The sequence below is a fragment of the Rhinolophus sinicus genome, chromosome 15 (genome assembly GCF_057876585.1).
Source record: "Rhinolophus sinicus isolate RSI-liver-muscle chromosome 15, RSI-T2T, whole genome shotgun sequence".
Taxonomy (NCBI): Eukaryota; Metazoa; Chordata; class Mammalia; order Chiroptera; family Rhinolophidae; genus Rhinolophus; species Rhinolophus sinicus.
Genome location: NC_142515.1, coordinates 24,407,550 through 24,424,461, shown reverse-complemented (window position 1 = coordinate 24,424,461; position 16,912 = coordinate 24,407,550). Strand labels below are relative to the sequence as shown.

The following is a 16,912-nucleotide window of genomic DNA, read 5'->3' as shown; positions in this document are numbered from 1 at the left end:
CTGGTTACAGCTGACGGCCAACTAGCCACAGCTGATGGCCATGCAATCACAGTTGGCCATTTACTACCTGAGCCAGCACCTGTCTATGTGAGGCCGAGAGCCTGGAAACTACTCTCTGGGGCTCCGCCCCCACAGCCTCTCCTTAAGTCTCGCGGCCACTCATATACCTGCTGGTGGCCACCACTCCTCCTTCTCCACTCCACTCCAGTGTAAGGCAGCTCGGATACTTTTCCTAAGCAGCCCCTCCTCTAGAGCACCTGCCAGAGTCTGGCCTGTCAAGACTACTGCTGGTGAAGGCTCAGCCCCTTATTAGCTTCGTTAAGTCTTTCTCTATAAGCAATGATCCCACATACGTTGATTTCCGCTGTGTCTGTCATTGTGTTGTGTGAAATTCTCATTCCACAACTCCCTGTAGTCGGAAGCCATGAAGCATCCGCCTTGTCTCTTTCACTGTCCCTGCCTTGGGCGATAGACTCTGCAGAGTATTCAAAGGCATCTGTTTAGAATCTACAACTAGACGCCCCCTTCCTGCTTTAAAAAACCAAAGGCTGCCTGTATTGCATCACTTTGGGAGTTGCTAAGATTGTATGTTTTTCTAATGCTTCACATTCAATAATTTTGCTTGAATTTCTTACTGATAAATACTGTTAAATCAGTGTTGAGCAAACTGTAGTGCATATTAGAGGGAAGGCATTCCCCCTTAAGCAGGGACATGGGCATATGCACATATGCCAGTATCTAACCCACCATTCCAGGACCGGAAGGATGGCTGCGGAAAAACTGGTTATCTAGTATGGTGATCATTAGTGTTGGTCTTGGCCATCAGCATCCCTTTAGGCAGTAGCTAATCTGTACCCCTGCCACAATGGACAGCATTTGTCAGTGTAAAGACAAAAATATTCCGTGTGAAGAAAGCCAGCTGTTTTAATTTCCTTTGATGTTTTAAGACAGAATTGTTGAGAGACCTTTGAAAATATTAAGGGAAGTTCATTTAATCTTCTAGGTGTGGGACATCAGTCTAATCCATATTCCACTCATTCATTATTTGGCATGTGTCTGGTGCTGGGAATAATGCAAACATAAAAATAATTCAGATAATCTCCGTTCGCCAGAACTCATGGATAGGCATAATACAGTTAAATAGATAGATGCAACCAGATCTGTTTTTCCAAACTTACTCATCTTTAATAAAAGAAAAATGAAAACATCTCGAACTTGAACTTACTTTGTTCATTCCTTGCTCCTGGGTTGGAGGGGCTGTAGAATCATTAGCATGTGGTCCTTTGGGTTGGATCATACTGCCCTCTGCTGACTGTTACTAAGGTCAGCCTTTGGGGATCGGGAGATAACGGTATGGACACCTGCCCCAGTGACCGCAGTTCCCTTTTTGTAAGAATTCTATCTAGAAGAGGTGCTATCCCATTAACACACTAACAGGATCAACACAGCAGATTAAATGAAATAGGGTGGTGTGGATATTCAGAGGGAATGGGAATAAGTGGTCAAAGCTTTCTAAGGTAACTAGGTTATTAGGGCCTAGGCCAGCGGTTCCCAAACTTGTCTGCACATTGGAATCACCTGGGGAACTTAAAAATATGCCTATCATCACTGCTTCCAGAGGCTGTAATTTAATTGCTCTTGGGTGAGGCTTGGGCTTTAGGATTTTTAAAGATTCTAATGTGAAAGAAGCTGGGGAACCACTTCTAGCCAGAAGATAAGCTCCAGGGTCTGTGATTTTCTAAAAGTCGGAGATAAATGGTCTGCTTCTGTTCTGCCAAGAACCACTTCAGAATGGTACACTGTAAGTCCCCCTGAAACTCAGTGAGATCACGAAGTCCAGAAGACTGTAAATGGGCAACCCTTAGGTCATGTATGGCTCCCATGTGTTCCACCTGCGTAATGTTCTAAAAATTTTGAAATTAGTTGTCAACAGTTAATCGAGAGCTTTCCCATAAAAAGCTAGGTGTTTGGCTTTAAGAAGTCAGATCTGACAACCCTGGACGTGCAGAGCAGCAGTTCAGAGCTCAGCAGTGGTTTAGCCCGTTAGCTGGGCACCTGCCCTCCCCATTGTGGGCATTTACGTGGTTCAACTTACTCTTGCCTTCTACAAAACTAAAAACTAGAATAGCTTTTTGCAACTTTCACCCATTGCTCCAGCTTTGCAGCACTAAGGAAGGTCATTCCGTCTTCATGAAAGGGCTTCAACTTGTCAAGGACAGGAATTTTGCTCTCTCTCCAATGTTCTCCTCCAGTTAAATACCCCTTATTCCTGCAGGTATTCCCCGATAGGGGTTCTGGACTCCTCACCATCCCGGTCCCTTCTGGATACATACTTAGGGGTCAAGATCCTTAAATTTGGTACCGAGTGAAATGCAGCAGTAGCACTGTGTTCTGACTATGGCTATGAAACTTCTATCAACAAAATCTCAAACACCACTAATTTTTACTGGTGTTATCACATTATTGGTTTGTGTTGAGCCTGTGGTGAACTGAATTCCCTTTTTTATGTGAAATGATACGAAGCCAGATTTCTCTACCCCAAACTTATATAACCATTTAATTTAAATGAGGGTGTTATAATCTGTTTAATTTCATCTTGATTGTGTCACTCTGGACTGTTTTGAGCTGTGACTGTCATCTATTAGCAATGTTGGGTTGCTCCACCCTCAAATCTGATCTGATGCCTTCATCCAAACACTGACTTTTAAAAAAACCTGAATAAGACAGAGTCCTATGAAATATCAACAAAGACCAAAATCACACCAATTCATTAATCAACAATTTGTTTCAATATCTGAATATATGTCCGTGTCTACCATCAGGGCCACATTTTTCTCGTCACCGAGGCTGTTAGGAAACCCTGTCAGGAATGGATTTATACTATCTATTCCATTCATCTGACCTGGCGACGTAACATCACTATAGGTTAGTGCCTGATGAATCCCTGTGGGTTACTAGTGATTACCTTCTCGTCTGAGTCCCTAGAAACCATTGTGCTGCACACAGACATCAAGCTTGTCACAATCTGCTGTCCCCATTTTGGGAATGCAGAATACTAGTTTCTCGTTGAAGCTTATCTGGCTTCGTTAGGGTATGCGAATCCTTCCTTTGAACCTTCACCTGATGGACATGAAGTTAAGGTCGTAACCGATTTCTACTTAGAATTCAGGACTCCGGAGGTCAACGAGACAGCGACGACGTGTGTAGAACCAAGAGCTTCCCAACATTAGAAAACTGAGACAGAGCCTACTAAGAAGCAGCAAATGGCAGATCTGAAAATGTTTCCTTCTTTTTATTAAACCTGATTTTCAACATGAAAAGTAACAGATTTGAAAAGGAACCGTTAGTGTAACCATACTTAATGATATTCGTGATCTAGTGACTATCTCAAAAACAGGCAAGGAATTTGTAAAACCTTGACCACTTTGGAAACCACTTGACATGCCAAGATCATCCTCTTAGAACCCACGTTCTGTGCTCTCTGATGAGCTCTCAAAAGCACAGTTTCAGTCCTACGAAGCCGAGCCTCTTAGAGTTATTTTGGGACTCTTCGGAGTTCGTTCATGAGCCAAAGGGCAACACTGAGCAGAGCCAAGGAGCCGGACTGATGAGTGGCAGCCAAAGGAGTTGGCACGTACATTAGCAGTGTGCTGATTCCCAGACCCACCTGTTGCAGAGGAAAGACAGCAGTGAGCAAAGGAGCCACAGATCCGGAGCTGAAACGACTGGGTATGGACAACCACATACACAAACCTCCACATCCTCTGATCAAAACATTAGAAAATATTTTTAACTTCACAAGTAAATATACTTACAATGAAGGAAATTCAAATAAGACAGAAAAAACTAAAATTTCCCTTAATTATCTTTCATCCTATCCCAGTTCCCCTCCTCAAAGGTTGTTATTGTTACCAGTTTCTACACACTTGTACTTCTATATAAAAATTTTAGATCCAGTTTTGTGCTTTTAAAAAATATGTTGTTTGTCACTTGCTTTTTTTTTTTCACTTAACAATATAGGTCTTCAAATCTTAATAAACTGCCGCACAGAATTCCACAGTATAAATTTACCATGGTTGTTTATTTAACCGTTTAGGTTATTTTCCAATTTTTCACCATCACGGCAATTCTAAAATGAATTTCCTTGTAGATACATAGCTTTGTGCATTAGAATATCTCTCGGGGAGGTACTAATAAGTCAATTTGCTGGGCCAAAGGATTATACACTTAACATCTCAAAAGATACTGCCCTGTGAAAAACACTACACCAACTCATGCTCTCACCAAGAATATATGAAGGCATCCATTTTCCTATACCTGTGCCAATACCTGATTATCTTTTTTTGTTTTATTTTTTCCAATCTGACAAGCCCAAAATGGCATGCCTTGTTTTCATTTGCTCCTGCCCGACCATGAGTGAGACTAAGCAGCTTTTAATATTCAATGCCCAGTCATCATTCCCCTTGTGAGCACTGTGTATTGATATCCTTATTTTCTGGTTATTAATCTTTGAGTCTATTACAAGTACTGAAAATATTTTCTCCTAGCGTGTTACCTTTCCTTTTCAACTTTGTTTTGGGGACAACCTGAGACCAAAAAGAGGTGGTTTATACCTGTGTATACGCCAAAGCTAGCAGAGTCACTGCTGCCATCTTGGTCCTTCGAGGAAGGGGAATTCTCCGGGACAGGAGGTAGAGCACTGTAATGGCAGTAACTGAAGTGATTCCCTGCAAGGAAGAGAGTCCCATCAAGTGCCAGAAAGAAATGACCCACCTCCTGATGTGTGCTCACCTCACCTGTATCTCCTCCAGAACCACTAAGCACTTTCTTGTCGCAGGCACAGAACCCCCTGCAGGTCCCCGATTACTGCTTCTCAGTCTTTCCTGCTCCTCTCCTGCTTGCCACTTAAATGTCAGTGTTCCCTAGGGTGCCCCAAGTTTCTGCACCTATCACTTTCTATACACACACTCTCTGTGATCTCATCCACCTTCCAATGTGGGTGTCACCCAGGTGTGGCCCTCACGTTTTAAATCATTCTTTGCATCCTTAGCCCTAATTTTATCTCTAATCCTGTGTTTTTAAAGCAGGGCTGACCCCAGCACCTGAGGTTATTATTTTCCTGGGCTGTGAGCAGCGGAAGTGGTGGTGCTGCCAGCTAGTGCTAAAATAGATCTTAAGTCTCATTTTCATTCCCGCCCTTCAGAATGGGGGTCTGGGAGCGGGAATAGGATCCTCTTACCCCTTCTATGAGGTCAGATAATGTTTTTCTATCATATTTCTGCATCTATTTCATTTATTTCCTTTTCAGAGCTGTCCATGATGACAATTTCAACTACACTTTTTTTTATTCCAAAATGTGTGGTGGTGGGGACTGAGCCCCCACAAGCTAACATGTGCAAGCCCCCGCATTCCCCTTGGATATCTGTGTCCTCTCGGCCTCTCTCTTAGGATGTACCACTATGCTCTCATACTCAACATGCTTCCATCTGATGACATCCTCCCATATCTGGCTCAACACTCATTCCAATAGTCCCATTTTTGTTGGTCGTGCTTTAAGCACGCCACAGAAGAAACTCGGGGATCTCCTTTGATCTTTCTTCACCTTCATCTCTACAGCCAATTTCCTATTCCTTACAACCTCAGATTCCTCATTCTTCGGGTTCCACTCCCACCATGAAGCCCTGAACCCCCCACTCCCACCTGCATTACAGCAAAAGAGCCACTGCTTCTCACTGGCCTCCTTGCTGCTGATCTTCCCCTGCTCCGATTTATCACGGCCAGGCTACCAGGCCCATTTTTACACGACCCAGAGCAGGCCCTTCATAAGCATTAGTTTAGATAAAACAAAAAGTATTTATGATGCCCTTGGCTCCCTGGGCTTCTGCGTCAGCTACGTGTTCAGCAACCACAGTCTGTCTGCACTCGCCTCTCTACTAAGCTTCATTTCTGCTAAAATGACTCTCCTATATGTGTGCAGGATGGAGGGCAGTTATCATTTGCCAGACGGTAAGAGGCATATTCAAACTTTAAGAAGCTGGCAGTATCCTTCCTGTAAGCCGGCATTTGGCCGGAGGGGCTGTGGGTAATTAGGACAAAAACATCACACAGAGGACTGCCCTCTAATCGCCACTCTGCCCTCTCACTGTTGCCACCCATGCTTTGGACACCCCAAGCCTGTAGGGCTCCCTGTGCTTCGTAGCCAGGAACCACCAGCCAGACTTACCAGAATCCGGTGATCAAACTGCACCATGGTGGGATTCTCAAAAACATTCCTCAGGATGGGGGAAAAGGTAAAGAGATCCTCTGGGATCCAAGATTCTCCCATCTTGGGGAAGGAATTGTAAACAAGCCCAGCATCCAGTCCTGCCACAAAAGCCCCTGTATGCCAAGGTAAATAGTAGTTATTAAAATGAGAACAAGCACGAGTCTGACAGAAAAAGTTTATTATGCCAGATTTAGATAAAAGAAATAGAGAATAATAAATAGATTTACTGTAACCGTTCTCAAACAGGGGATACATATCACAATCACCACAAGAACTTAAAAGAAAAACACGTACATCCTCACTTACTCCCACCCCAAGTTTCTGGCATGCCCCCCCTGGAGGCGTGGATGAGAAGCTCTGGAGAGAGGCATGTTAGTCTGGAAAAATCCCCTTAGTGACTGATGCCCTCCTTACTGCCCACTGAGAACTACTCATCCATTCTGGAAGTGCTCTTCTCCCAGCTATCTGCATAATTTACTCCATCACTTCTTCAGGTCTCCATTCAAACGTCACTTTATCAAAGAGCGCCCCCCAGTGACCCAACATAAGACAGCACTCCTCCACCCCACTATCCCTTATTGTGCTTTGTTTTTATTCACAGCAATGAACATTAACTGACATGTTTTTATTGTTTACCTGTCTTCCCCAAATGCTCAAAAAATATTTATTGAATGAAAAATAAAAAAAATTATAAACTAAATCCTGGAAAAACACATAAAGAGAGTATTCTTGAATTAATGGATGACTAATCCATTACGTATGATCAAAGAAGATTAAGGGACGTTTAGATCATATTCCTTATTTTTGTAAACGCCATTTATAAAGTCAAAATTCATGCTCTTCCACCAAGAAAGAGGGGGTAAGTTTGGGTACATCACTTGTTTGATGGTTTTATTTTAAATCAGTGTTGTCCAACAGAACTTTCCGAGATGATGAAAATGTTCTGTATTTGCCATCCTATTGAGCCCTTGAAATATGGCGAGTGTGACTAAGGAACTAAATTTTAAATTTTACATATTTTTAAATAATTTAAGTTTAAACAGTCACATGAGACTAGTGATTACTGTATTAGATACCACAGTTCCAGAATGAGAGAGGTAGAAGAAGTATGATTTAAAGAATGAGAAAGATCTGCATTGGTCTCTTTGCTCCAATGAACTCTCCACCTTAGACCATCTTTGAGGGCAGGCCTTTTGTCTGACCCATCTTGGTGTAATGTAACAATAATAACAATAATGTTTACATAACAATAACAGTTAACACTTATATAGCTTATGCTCCGTGCCAGGTACTGTTTTAAGCACTTCACATATATTACTCATACTATTATCATCACCCCCATTTTACAGATGAGGTCACTGAGGCCCAGAGAGGTTCCAAGGCTTGTCTAAGGTCATAGAGTTCATAGGTGGTGAAGCCAAGATTTGAGCTTAGGCAGTCTGGATCCAGGCAGATGCTTAATATTTTTGTTCAACTGTCTGGAAAGCAGGATTTTTAGAAGGGAGGAAGGAACAGAAAACAGGGTGAAGATGATGGGTATGAGAGGGGCAAGTGTGAAAGGGAAATGTGAAGATATAGGAAAAAAGGGGAAAGCATTAGGCAAGAGATCCCGCCTGAGAGTGGAATGAAAACAGGCCATCTTTGATGAGAACAGTCCTACCTGAGAGAGCAGTGAGGAACACCAAGCCTGCTGTTCCATGAGCAAATCGTCTCAACCGTAGGAGTTGATGGGTTTCAGGCAACTAAATAAGAAAAGAAAATCACTCCGATTAACTGTACTGCAAGAGCTACAAGAGGCAGCCCAGATCTCCGAGGTTAACCCCAAACGACCATGCCGTCAGACCGCTCTGAGCCCTAGACTAGGTTACGTACTCCCAGCAGATACTCTGTTCTGACACGCATCATATTTTATTAAATTTATGCATTTACTGTCTGTTTTCTCTGCTATCTTGTAAGTTTTGTGAAAGCAGGAACTGCTATCTGTCTTACTTATTACAGTACTTCTAGCCTAGGGCTTGGCATGTAGGTACTCATACGTATCTCTTTAATAACTGAATGATTTGCACTGTTCAGGGAGAAAATGCTTCACGATGGTTAACATGATGTGGCTTAAAATAGAGGACAGGATTCTCATCTTGTGTGTAGTATTTAGTGTAGAAAATATAGTCAGAATCAAAATCGCAGAAAATGCCTAGAGTAGAGTCTTGCATTTAGTGTTTTTGGTAAAGTCAAAATTTGTTTTTATTTTTACTACAGCCAACTGCTGATATTAATCAGGAATCAATAAATATTTATTAAGAACTTTATAAACCGGTAACCAAAAAGGTACAAAGGAATTAAGTCAGAATGCTGCCCTCATATGACTTATACACTAGTACGTGAAGAACAAGGTATCACTTCTAAGATTTCAGAGGACAATATACCAATGCTGCCAAACAGAACTTTCTATTGGCTGTGCTGCCCAATATGTGGCTAATGAGGGTCGAAACAAGGCTAAAGCAACTGAAAATTAAACAAAAAGTTAGTTTGATTTAGTTTAATAGCAAGTTTGTTTAAGTAAAGTTAATTTTATTTAATTTTGATTAATTAAAATTTAAATAGCCACATGGAGCTAGTCAGCTACCGTGTTGGACAGCATAGTCCAACCATATGTTTGACTATCATCTCAAACCCTTTCTGTAATTAGTGGAATATAAATAAAATTTTTTTTGAGATCTAATTAAGAGATTCATGAACCAGGCAGCATCCCATCCAGTAGCTAGAAGGGCATTCCTAAATAAATTTTAAAAGGGAAATACAATTAATTGATAATAAGTCATTAGTAACCTCTAAGAGTACCACTTCATTACAGAGCATTTAGGGTGTGTGGGTATATGTGTAAGTACCGTGTTTCCCTGAAAATAAGATCTAACTGGAAAATAAGCCCTAGCATGATTTTTCAGGGTGACATCCCCTGAACATAAGCCTAAATGCGTCTTTTGGAGCAAAAATTGATATAAGACTCGGTCTTATTTTCGGGGAAACACGGTATGTAGGTGAATATGTGGGTGTGTATGTAAGGGGTGGGTGGGGAAGCCAGATGACAAGAATTGTAAAAAACAAATAGGTTGTCAGGATGTACAGCTATAGATAAGATACAGGCAACTCATTTTAGAAGCTCGGCTTTGAAAGTCAGGAGAACAAGAATTATTCAGATGTACACTCTACTATACACCAATGTTTCGACTCTGTATCTGGCTTCCCTGTGGGGATGAGTGCCGTCAACACCTTCTGTTCTTACTGGGATCCAGGCCACTGGCCTCGAGGTACCTGTATTGGATGATTCTACTTAAAAGTCCTATTATCATCTCAAACTTCACCCATGAACAAGTTATCCAGGTCAATCATGACTTCAATACCTAACACAATACTCATTTTTAAGACACGTAGAAACAACCTTAATTGGCATACAGAGAAATTACTTTCAGGTGAGATCACTAAGGTTTACTGTATTGTTCGGCTTGATGGATGCTAGGTTCCCCATCTGAAGAACAGACAACCCAACAGGCCACTCTCGTCTGGCCCTGCTCACTGTGCCATCCACCACCCCTCGGGACTCAGAAGCAGAGTGGGTGGGGCATCTCTTCCTGCCGGTACTCCTTCCCCCTTTCTCTAAAATTCATGTTTCACCTTTCCCAATAGACAATGCTGCAAAACATTCGGCTCCTATGCTAATTCTCCTTTGAGTGAGTTGCTCCAGCTTAAAAGAATAAGTGCACATTTTACTTTGCAGTCGCAAAGTTCAAGGTTCCTCTAAACTTTGGTTATATCTAGTTTCTGATAAATCGGTAGATGTTATTACTTTGTTTCTCCCAAAATAAGACCTAGCCGGACCATCAGCTCTAATGCATCTTTTGGAGCAAAAATTAATATAAGACCAGACATTATATTATATTATGTTATAATATAATCTATTATATATCAATCATATCATATCATATATTATATTATACTGGGTCTTATATTGAAATAAGACCGGGTCTTATATTAATTTTTGCTCCAAAAGACGCATTAAAGTTGATGGTCCAGCTAGGTCTTATTTTCGGGGAAATATGGTAAAGGAATGTGTGCATTTTGACTGGTAACTTCCCATTAGAGCCCGAATTTCCATTTCTCTGACCCTGTCAGCATCTGTGCAGATGTGGTGACGATACATAATGACTTACCTTATGTGGGGAAAGCAGCAGTGAGAGCGAGGTCCACAGGCTGGCACAGTACAGAACAAGGGCTGATCCCAGGTGGGCAGCGAGGCGGTACTGACTGACCCGAGGGATGTCATGGGAATCTGGCTTTTCTTCTAATCCACTTTTCACCATGTACCATCCCAACAGACCCTAGAACCAAAAGGAGAAGAGGCAAGTAAACAAGGTTGAAACTGTCCACTCACCTTTATTCTCTGAGAAAGTGGGTTATCAATTATCAGTACTCCCTACCTGACCCCTCCTTTCCATGCCTGCCCATATCCTCAGTACCCCAGGAATCAGGACCGATCTCCATTTCCACATACAGCACCATGAACATTTAACCACTGATTAGCTTAACATTTTACTGAAGTATAAGCTAAATATAAAGAAGTACACAAAAGCTTATCTGTAGGCAAAACCTTACATGTGTGTACTTGATATGATTTAACATTGTGTAAACCAGTGAAATATGAGAATGAAAAGAGAGTTGTTTCTATAAAAACCAGATTGAATGCTCTGGAAAAGCTTGACAAAGATAACTGCTTAAAAACTAGTGTCAATTTAGGTGGGAATAGACAATTTTAAGTTTTGTGGAGAAAAGTCATAAAAATCTGTAAGGCTTTGCAGTCAGATTGCTTTGCAAGTATCTAAGTTCTCTTTAAGGAAAATGAAACAAAATGATACTTTATGAGGGTGCAAGACATCTGAGGTTGAACTCTAATCAGAGGACTCAAAGAACAGGTCTTACTTAGCTTTTCAATTAAAAAAATTGTAAAAAAAAGGTAATGAAAGTCCATGTTTAAGGTACGTATTATTATTCTATGATTCCCTGCTTTAACTGACGTTTTCAACTAACCCAAACAATTACCAGTTCCAATTATATTGGGTAAGATACAGCCCTTTCACCCCCTCCCTCATAAGCCAAGAGAACCATACCCCTTAGGAAATCTCTTTGGGCATTTCTTCCCCCTTTCTGACTACCCTGGATTTTCTAATTATCTTCATTTCAACTGCACAGGACATTGAAGATGGAGCACACAGTGCCAGCTCCCTTTCTTCCTTCCATTCCCTATTTGCCATCTTTAAATCTCTGCCTCCCTGAGAGTCTGTCTTTAATGGGTTTTTCTTCCCATTCTAAAGCAAACTTCATTTTGTTTCACCTCCCCTACCCTAGTTTCTATTTGACTTTTATTAAAGTCTAACTGTTTATTATCTGTTCATCTCTTCCATCTTCTCCCTTAATTCCTCCTAATTAGTTCACATTCTCACCACTTCTAAGTTAAATTAACCAATTTACTTCCTCCTGATCAAAGTTTGTATTTCTATGATGCTCTGATACTCTCCCTTCAGGCCTGTACACCGTGATCCAAATACTCATGTGTCTTCTTACTATTCCTTTTCTTGGCTCACAGTCTCACCTAATCCCTTAACCAGGAGAGTCGTTCAAAGCTCTTTTCCTTAACTTCAGTTCAACCTACGTGATTTTAACCACCATTTATAAAGTACTTGAATATCTCTCAGCTACATCTATATTTTAAGATCCCTTATTCCATAAAATGTTTGTCTTTTGGAATTTTCTCATTTGCTTCTGTAGCCATTCTAGCATAGGGATCCCACTTCTCCATAGAGCAGGCAAGTGAGAAAAAGGGAGGCGATGAGAACCCAGGAGGAGAGTGATGATGGGAAAGAAACTAATTCTTGTGACACAAAAATATATTTACTGAGTGCTTACTGATTCCAGGCACTAAACTAAGTACTTTATATGCATGCTCTCAATTAATATTCAAGCAACCTAAATGGTAGGCACTATTACTATCCCTCTTTACAGGTAAGGAAAGCATAGCCTACAGAGGCTACAACTTGTCCTACTAAGTGGCAGGGCTGGGTCTTAAAGCCAGGCACATGACACTAGAAATCCATGCTCCCTCCTACTCTGTTAGAAGATTACTTCCTTAAACACAATGCCATCTAGGAAGCTCTTCAGAGCGTCTCTGCTTTTCCAAACTTAAATAAATCTCACCTGGAAGCAGACTAAACCACAGAGGGCAAGAACACGTCCTTTCATGTTGCGGCTGAGCCAGCCCTTTCTCCAAAAGTAGGCAGCAGGCAGGATGTACGCGAGGCCTACAAGGCGGCCCCACATTCGGTGTGAGTATTCCATGTACCAGATGAACTTGAATTCTGCCAATGTCATATCACGATTCAAGCTGGGTGAAAAGGGAAGTCAAAAACAAGAGGACACACCTGTCTGATTTTTATTTCCCAACGGAATGCAGGAACATTCTGTCGTGAAGCTTGATAGGTCTGCCTCCTTCCTCATCAGTGACCTCAGGATCGCTTTGGAATTAGAGGTTTAGAGTGGAGCTCACTAAACATAACTGAGCCACCTATCAAGAAATAATGGACTCTAACCATTCTGAAATGTTTAAATAAGCAAAAGATCGAGTGGGCCTCATGGGATGTTTACCTGATTTTCTATAATACTCACATTTTAAATTCTGGAAATTGCTGGTATTTTTGGAATTCTGCTTCCCATTCCTCTTGGCTTGTAGGTGGCTTCATCTCCTTTATTAAATGCCAATCTACCATTGAGAGGCCAGACTCTGTCAACCTTAGGATAGGAAAGAAATCTGAGTGAGTGAGGCAGTGGGAGAGAGATATGCTTGATTACTCATAAATGGTTTATAGCAACAAGTGGATCTGAGCTTAACCCCTCTAAAGGTAAACACATCATTTCATTGTTTCCTTTCTGACATCTTCTCTTCTTATGGCTTAGAATTTTGACAGAAACAGTGAAATCACCCTTAGACCAAAGAAATTTTGCCCTAAATGCATAACATTATGCATAATAAATGCAACATTATGCATAATAAATGCAACATAATTTATTATGCATTTATTATATAAATGCATAATAAATGCAACATTATTTACACGGGGGAAAGAGACTCGATATTAGGTATAAGACAGTTGAGGTTCTTGAGTGAATTTAAAGACAATAAAACTCAAATTTGTCAGTTTCCCGTACAGCCTATATAACACATAAGGTATTTTGAAATAAGGGTGCAGGGAATGTGGAAAGAAATTTGAGAACACACACTTTTTTAAAACCACAAAGTATCTTCACCATAAGGAGTTAGGATTCCTAAAGTAAAAGGCTGATTTCAGGCCTGAGGCAGGAAATGTGCAAGAGCCTGGAACATTTTATCATCCAGAAAGCATGGAATCAAAGGTTACTAGCATCTTGTCAAAACAACTCTGGAGCCAATTTGAGAGGTTCCCAGCGACTAAAGATGGGACAATTTGAAAAAATCATCGGCACAGCAATGGACTAAAACATGGACTGAAACTTATCAAGTATGTTTAAAACTTATGAGCTCACAATGATACTTAAAAACTCAAACACTTTATTGGTCACCTGTGGAGGATGCTTGGGAACCAATTCATTATTTTGAAAACTGGTAAAAGGAAACAATCAAGTATTTATCCTGCCTTTCCAATATATACTGTATCTTAGGATAACCAAATTGTTGATGAGGGACAGTTTCTCTTTAGAGTTGAGCTATTATAGATCTAGGTAATGATCATCAATCATGGTTGACATCTCTAATAGACAACAGATATTTATGAAAGTTATAATCATCTATGAAGTATTTTGCCCCACGGCCCCAACCTGAATCTGATCAAGCAACAACCAGTTTATAAGAAATACAGGGGATAATGGAACATGTAAAATATGACCACAAATATGCAATCAGCAAATCCCAGACTGTGGGAAACTCCATAGGACAAATAATTTGGGGGTCTTCAACAAAACTGCAAAGGGGCAGGGGGGAGGGGAGAGAATAGAATCTAAATCGATAATCTCTTTATAGGTTTAAAGAGACCTAAGAGGCATATGAACCAATTGTGATGTATGGAACTTATTTCGGTTTAATTCAAGCAAACTATACAAAAAATTTTGAGACAAATTTGAGCTGATTGTAGGGGGATATGTACATAGTGCATAGCTAACAGTTAAGACCTAAACCAGTCTTTGTGAAGGGCTTCTATTACCCTAAACCGTTTTATGGCAGAGCAGGCCATTAGACATATCCCCTCTTTAGGTCTCAGTTTCTGCACATGTAAAACGAGGGAGCAAGACTACATGATTCTGAGGGTCCCTTTCCCCTCGGTCATCCTGTACCTCTACTGATGACCCAAACAGCTGACACACTATGAGCAAATTACTCACCTAGTTACTCCACCAAGAATAACAGCTCCAGCCACTGTTCCACTGCAGACCAGCAGCCATCGGCCCACTACTCGCTCAGCAGCCTTTGAAGGAAGGGACTCTGTACCCCTTCCAGACTGTAAAGCTACTTCAGAGATGGTGCTGTATTGCCCTGGCCTTAAGGTGCGCCTGATCCCACAGCTGCAACCACACTAAGGATTAAGACAGATAAATTACAACTGGAGAAAGAAGGAAAGACGTCACTCCACAGCTACTCACCCTCAGTGCCACTCTGGAGTCGAGTACCCTGTATGGCCACATTGCCACTACTGCCCTGGCCAATCATCATCTTTTAAATAGATTACTGCATCCTGCATCTTCCTCCCAGCGGGTTTTCCTGCCTCCAGTCTTGGCCTCACTCCAACTCAACCCCATCCTACATGAGCCTTCTGCTCTCTGGCATTCTTCCCCCCGACTTACTCTACACCAAGATATGGATTATTTTATTTCTTCTGTGGATCTTTAAACATATTTCTCTCTGACTTGGACACTACTTGTCCTGATTGATAATACAGGCATACCTCGTTTTATTGCACTTCAATTATTGTACATTGCACACACTGCATTTTTCACAAATTGAAGGTTTGTGTCAACCCTGCATTGAGCAAATTGTAAACCTTTTGGAAAGTACTCACCATTCTAGATCCCATTTAGGACATTCGTGATTAATGGGAAGAAGTGAAAAGACCAACATTAACAGTTTAGAAGTTTGATTCCAACCCTCATGGATGACATTGAAGGATTCAAGACTTCAATGGAAGAAGTAACTACAGATGTGGTAGAAATTGCAACCACGCTGCAATTCTGGACTGTGATTTTCTGTCAGATGGCATAGGAATCACCCTGGATTCGAGATAACCATCACAACAAACAGGACCCCAGGAGATGTTCTCCTGGACGAGTCTCAGGATTAACTCCCCTTTTCCTTTGTTCTTCTTGTGTACCTATAAAACCTTCTGACCAGTCTAGGAAGGGGGAAGGTGGCCTTTGAGACAATAGTCCACCACATTCCGGGAATGCTAGCATTTTGAATAAATCTTTTTTTCTTTCCACCAACCCTTGTCTCTTAATCGTTGCTCAAGCAGCAAGCAGCTGAACCTGAGTTCAGTAACAGTACCTACTGTAGATCTCAGCTTAGATGTCACTTCCTCCGGGAAGTTTTCCCAGACTACTCCAGATCTGCAACTGGCTACTTTAGGCCCCTTCTACCTGCTTTATCCTTAACACACTTCAGGTTCCTCTCTATCTCCCACAAAACTCTGAGCTGTGGGACAGCAGTGGTCAGTCTGGTTCTTTCCCTCGGGCGTCGTTTCAAACACAGTTCCCGTACATAACAGGATCTTAATAAAGATTTAACAAATTAATTATATATGAATAAATTGTAGCTTCCTCCAGGGCAGTAGCTTTTAGGTATTTACCTTTCGCTTCCCCGGTTCCTAACACGATAATCACAGTAATTACTAGTTGAATGGATGCACACCCTCTTCTGACTCTGTCCCAGAGTCCGAAGACCCGTATTTGGTTTCCTGTTTCTAATTAACGAAGTAACTTCAGACAATTTATATTAAACCTCAATTTCCCTCTTTGTAGACAGGGGTTATAATCTCTAACCTGAGTACCTGGGGGGGCTTTTAGCAAAAATCAAATATCTGAGTAAAATATGCTGAGCTTTTATGATGTGCTAAGTGCTTGATGTATATTAAATTTAATCCTCCCAGCAATCTTATAAACTATTGCTGTTATCCCCATTTTTATACGTGGGAAAATTAAGGCACAGAAAGGTTACCTAACTTGGCTAATATCACACAGCTAGTAAGTGGTTCAGAACTCAGGGGAGTGCGTTTTGAACTCCAAGGAGCTACGAAAAGAGCTGCAGGCTCTTTCTCCCTGTGCGCGCTTCCGCGACGCAGAGTCCGCTGCGGTGCGGTACCTGTGTCCTAGGCGCCGCCCGAGGAGCCAGGAGTCGGAGACACGGGCTTCCCATCAAGGCCCTCAAGGGCGGAAAAAGTAATCTTTGCATGCTGAGGACAGTGCACGCCCGCCACTGCAAACTCCAGCACTCTCCGACGTCCTCTCACTGCTACCAGAAGGAGAAGCACTTCCGGGTTACTCAGCGAGACCCTCCTCAGGAGGTGCAAGCAGGGACTGCGC

The 16,912-nt window shown here is 41.6% G+C and overlaps 1 protein-coding gene across 1 annotated transcript; it reads right to left on the bottom strand.

Moving 5' to 3' along the window:
* Positions 1-3,273: 3,273 nt before the first annotated feature.
* On the bottom strand, positions 3,274-16,890 carry COX15 (cytochrome c oxidase assembly factor COX15). The gene is made up of 9 exons (XM_019724873.3): positions 16,692-16,890; positions 14,723-14,913; positions 12,977-13,099; positions 12,509-12,695; positions 10,471-10,638; positions 7,926-8,007; positions 6,224-6,378; positions 4,614-4,727; positions 3,274-3,667 (listed from the first exon to the last, which is right to left on the bottom strand). The coding sequence occupies exons 1-9, from the start codon at positions 16,779-16,781 to the stop codon at positions 3,536-3,538; spliced, it is 1,242 nt and encodes a 413-aa protein (XP_019580432.3). The 5' UTR covers positions 16,782-16,890; the 3' UTR covers positions 3,274-3,535.
* Between the last annotated feature and the right edge of the window lie 22 nt (positions 16,891-16,912).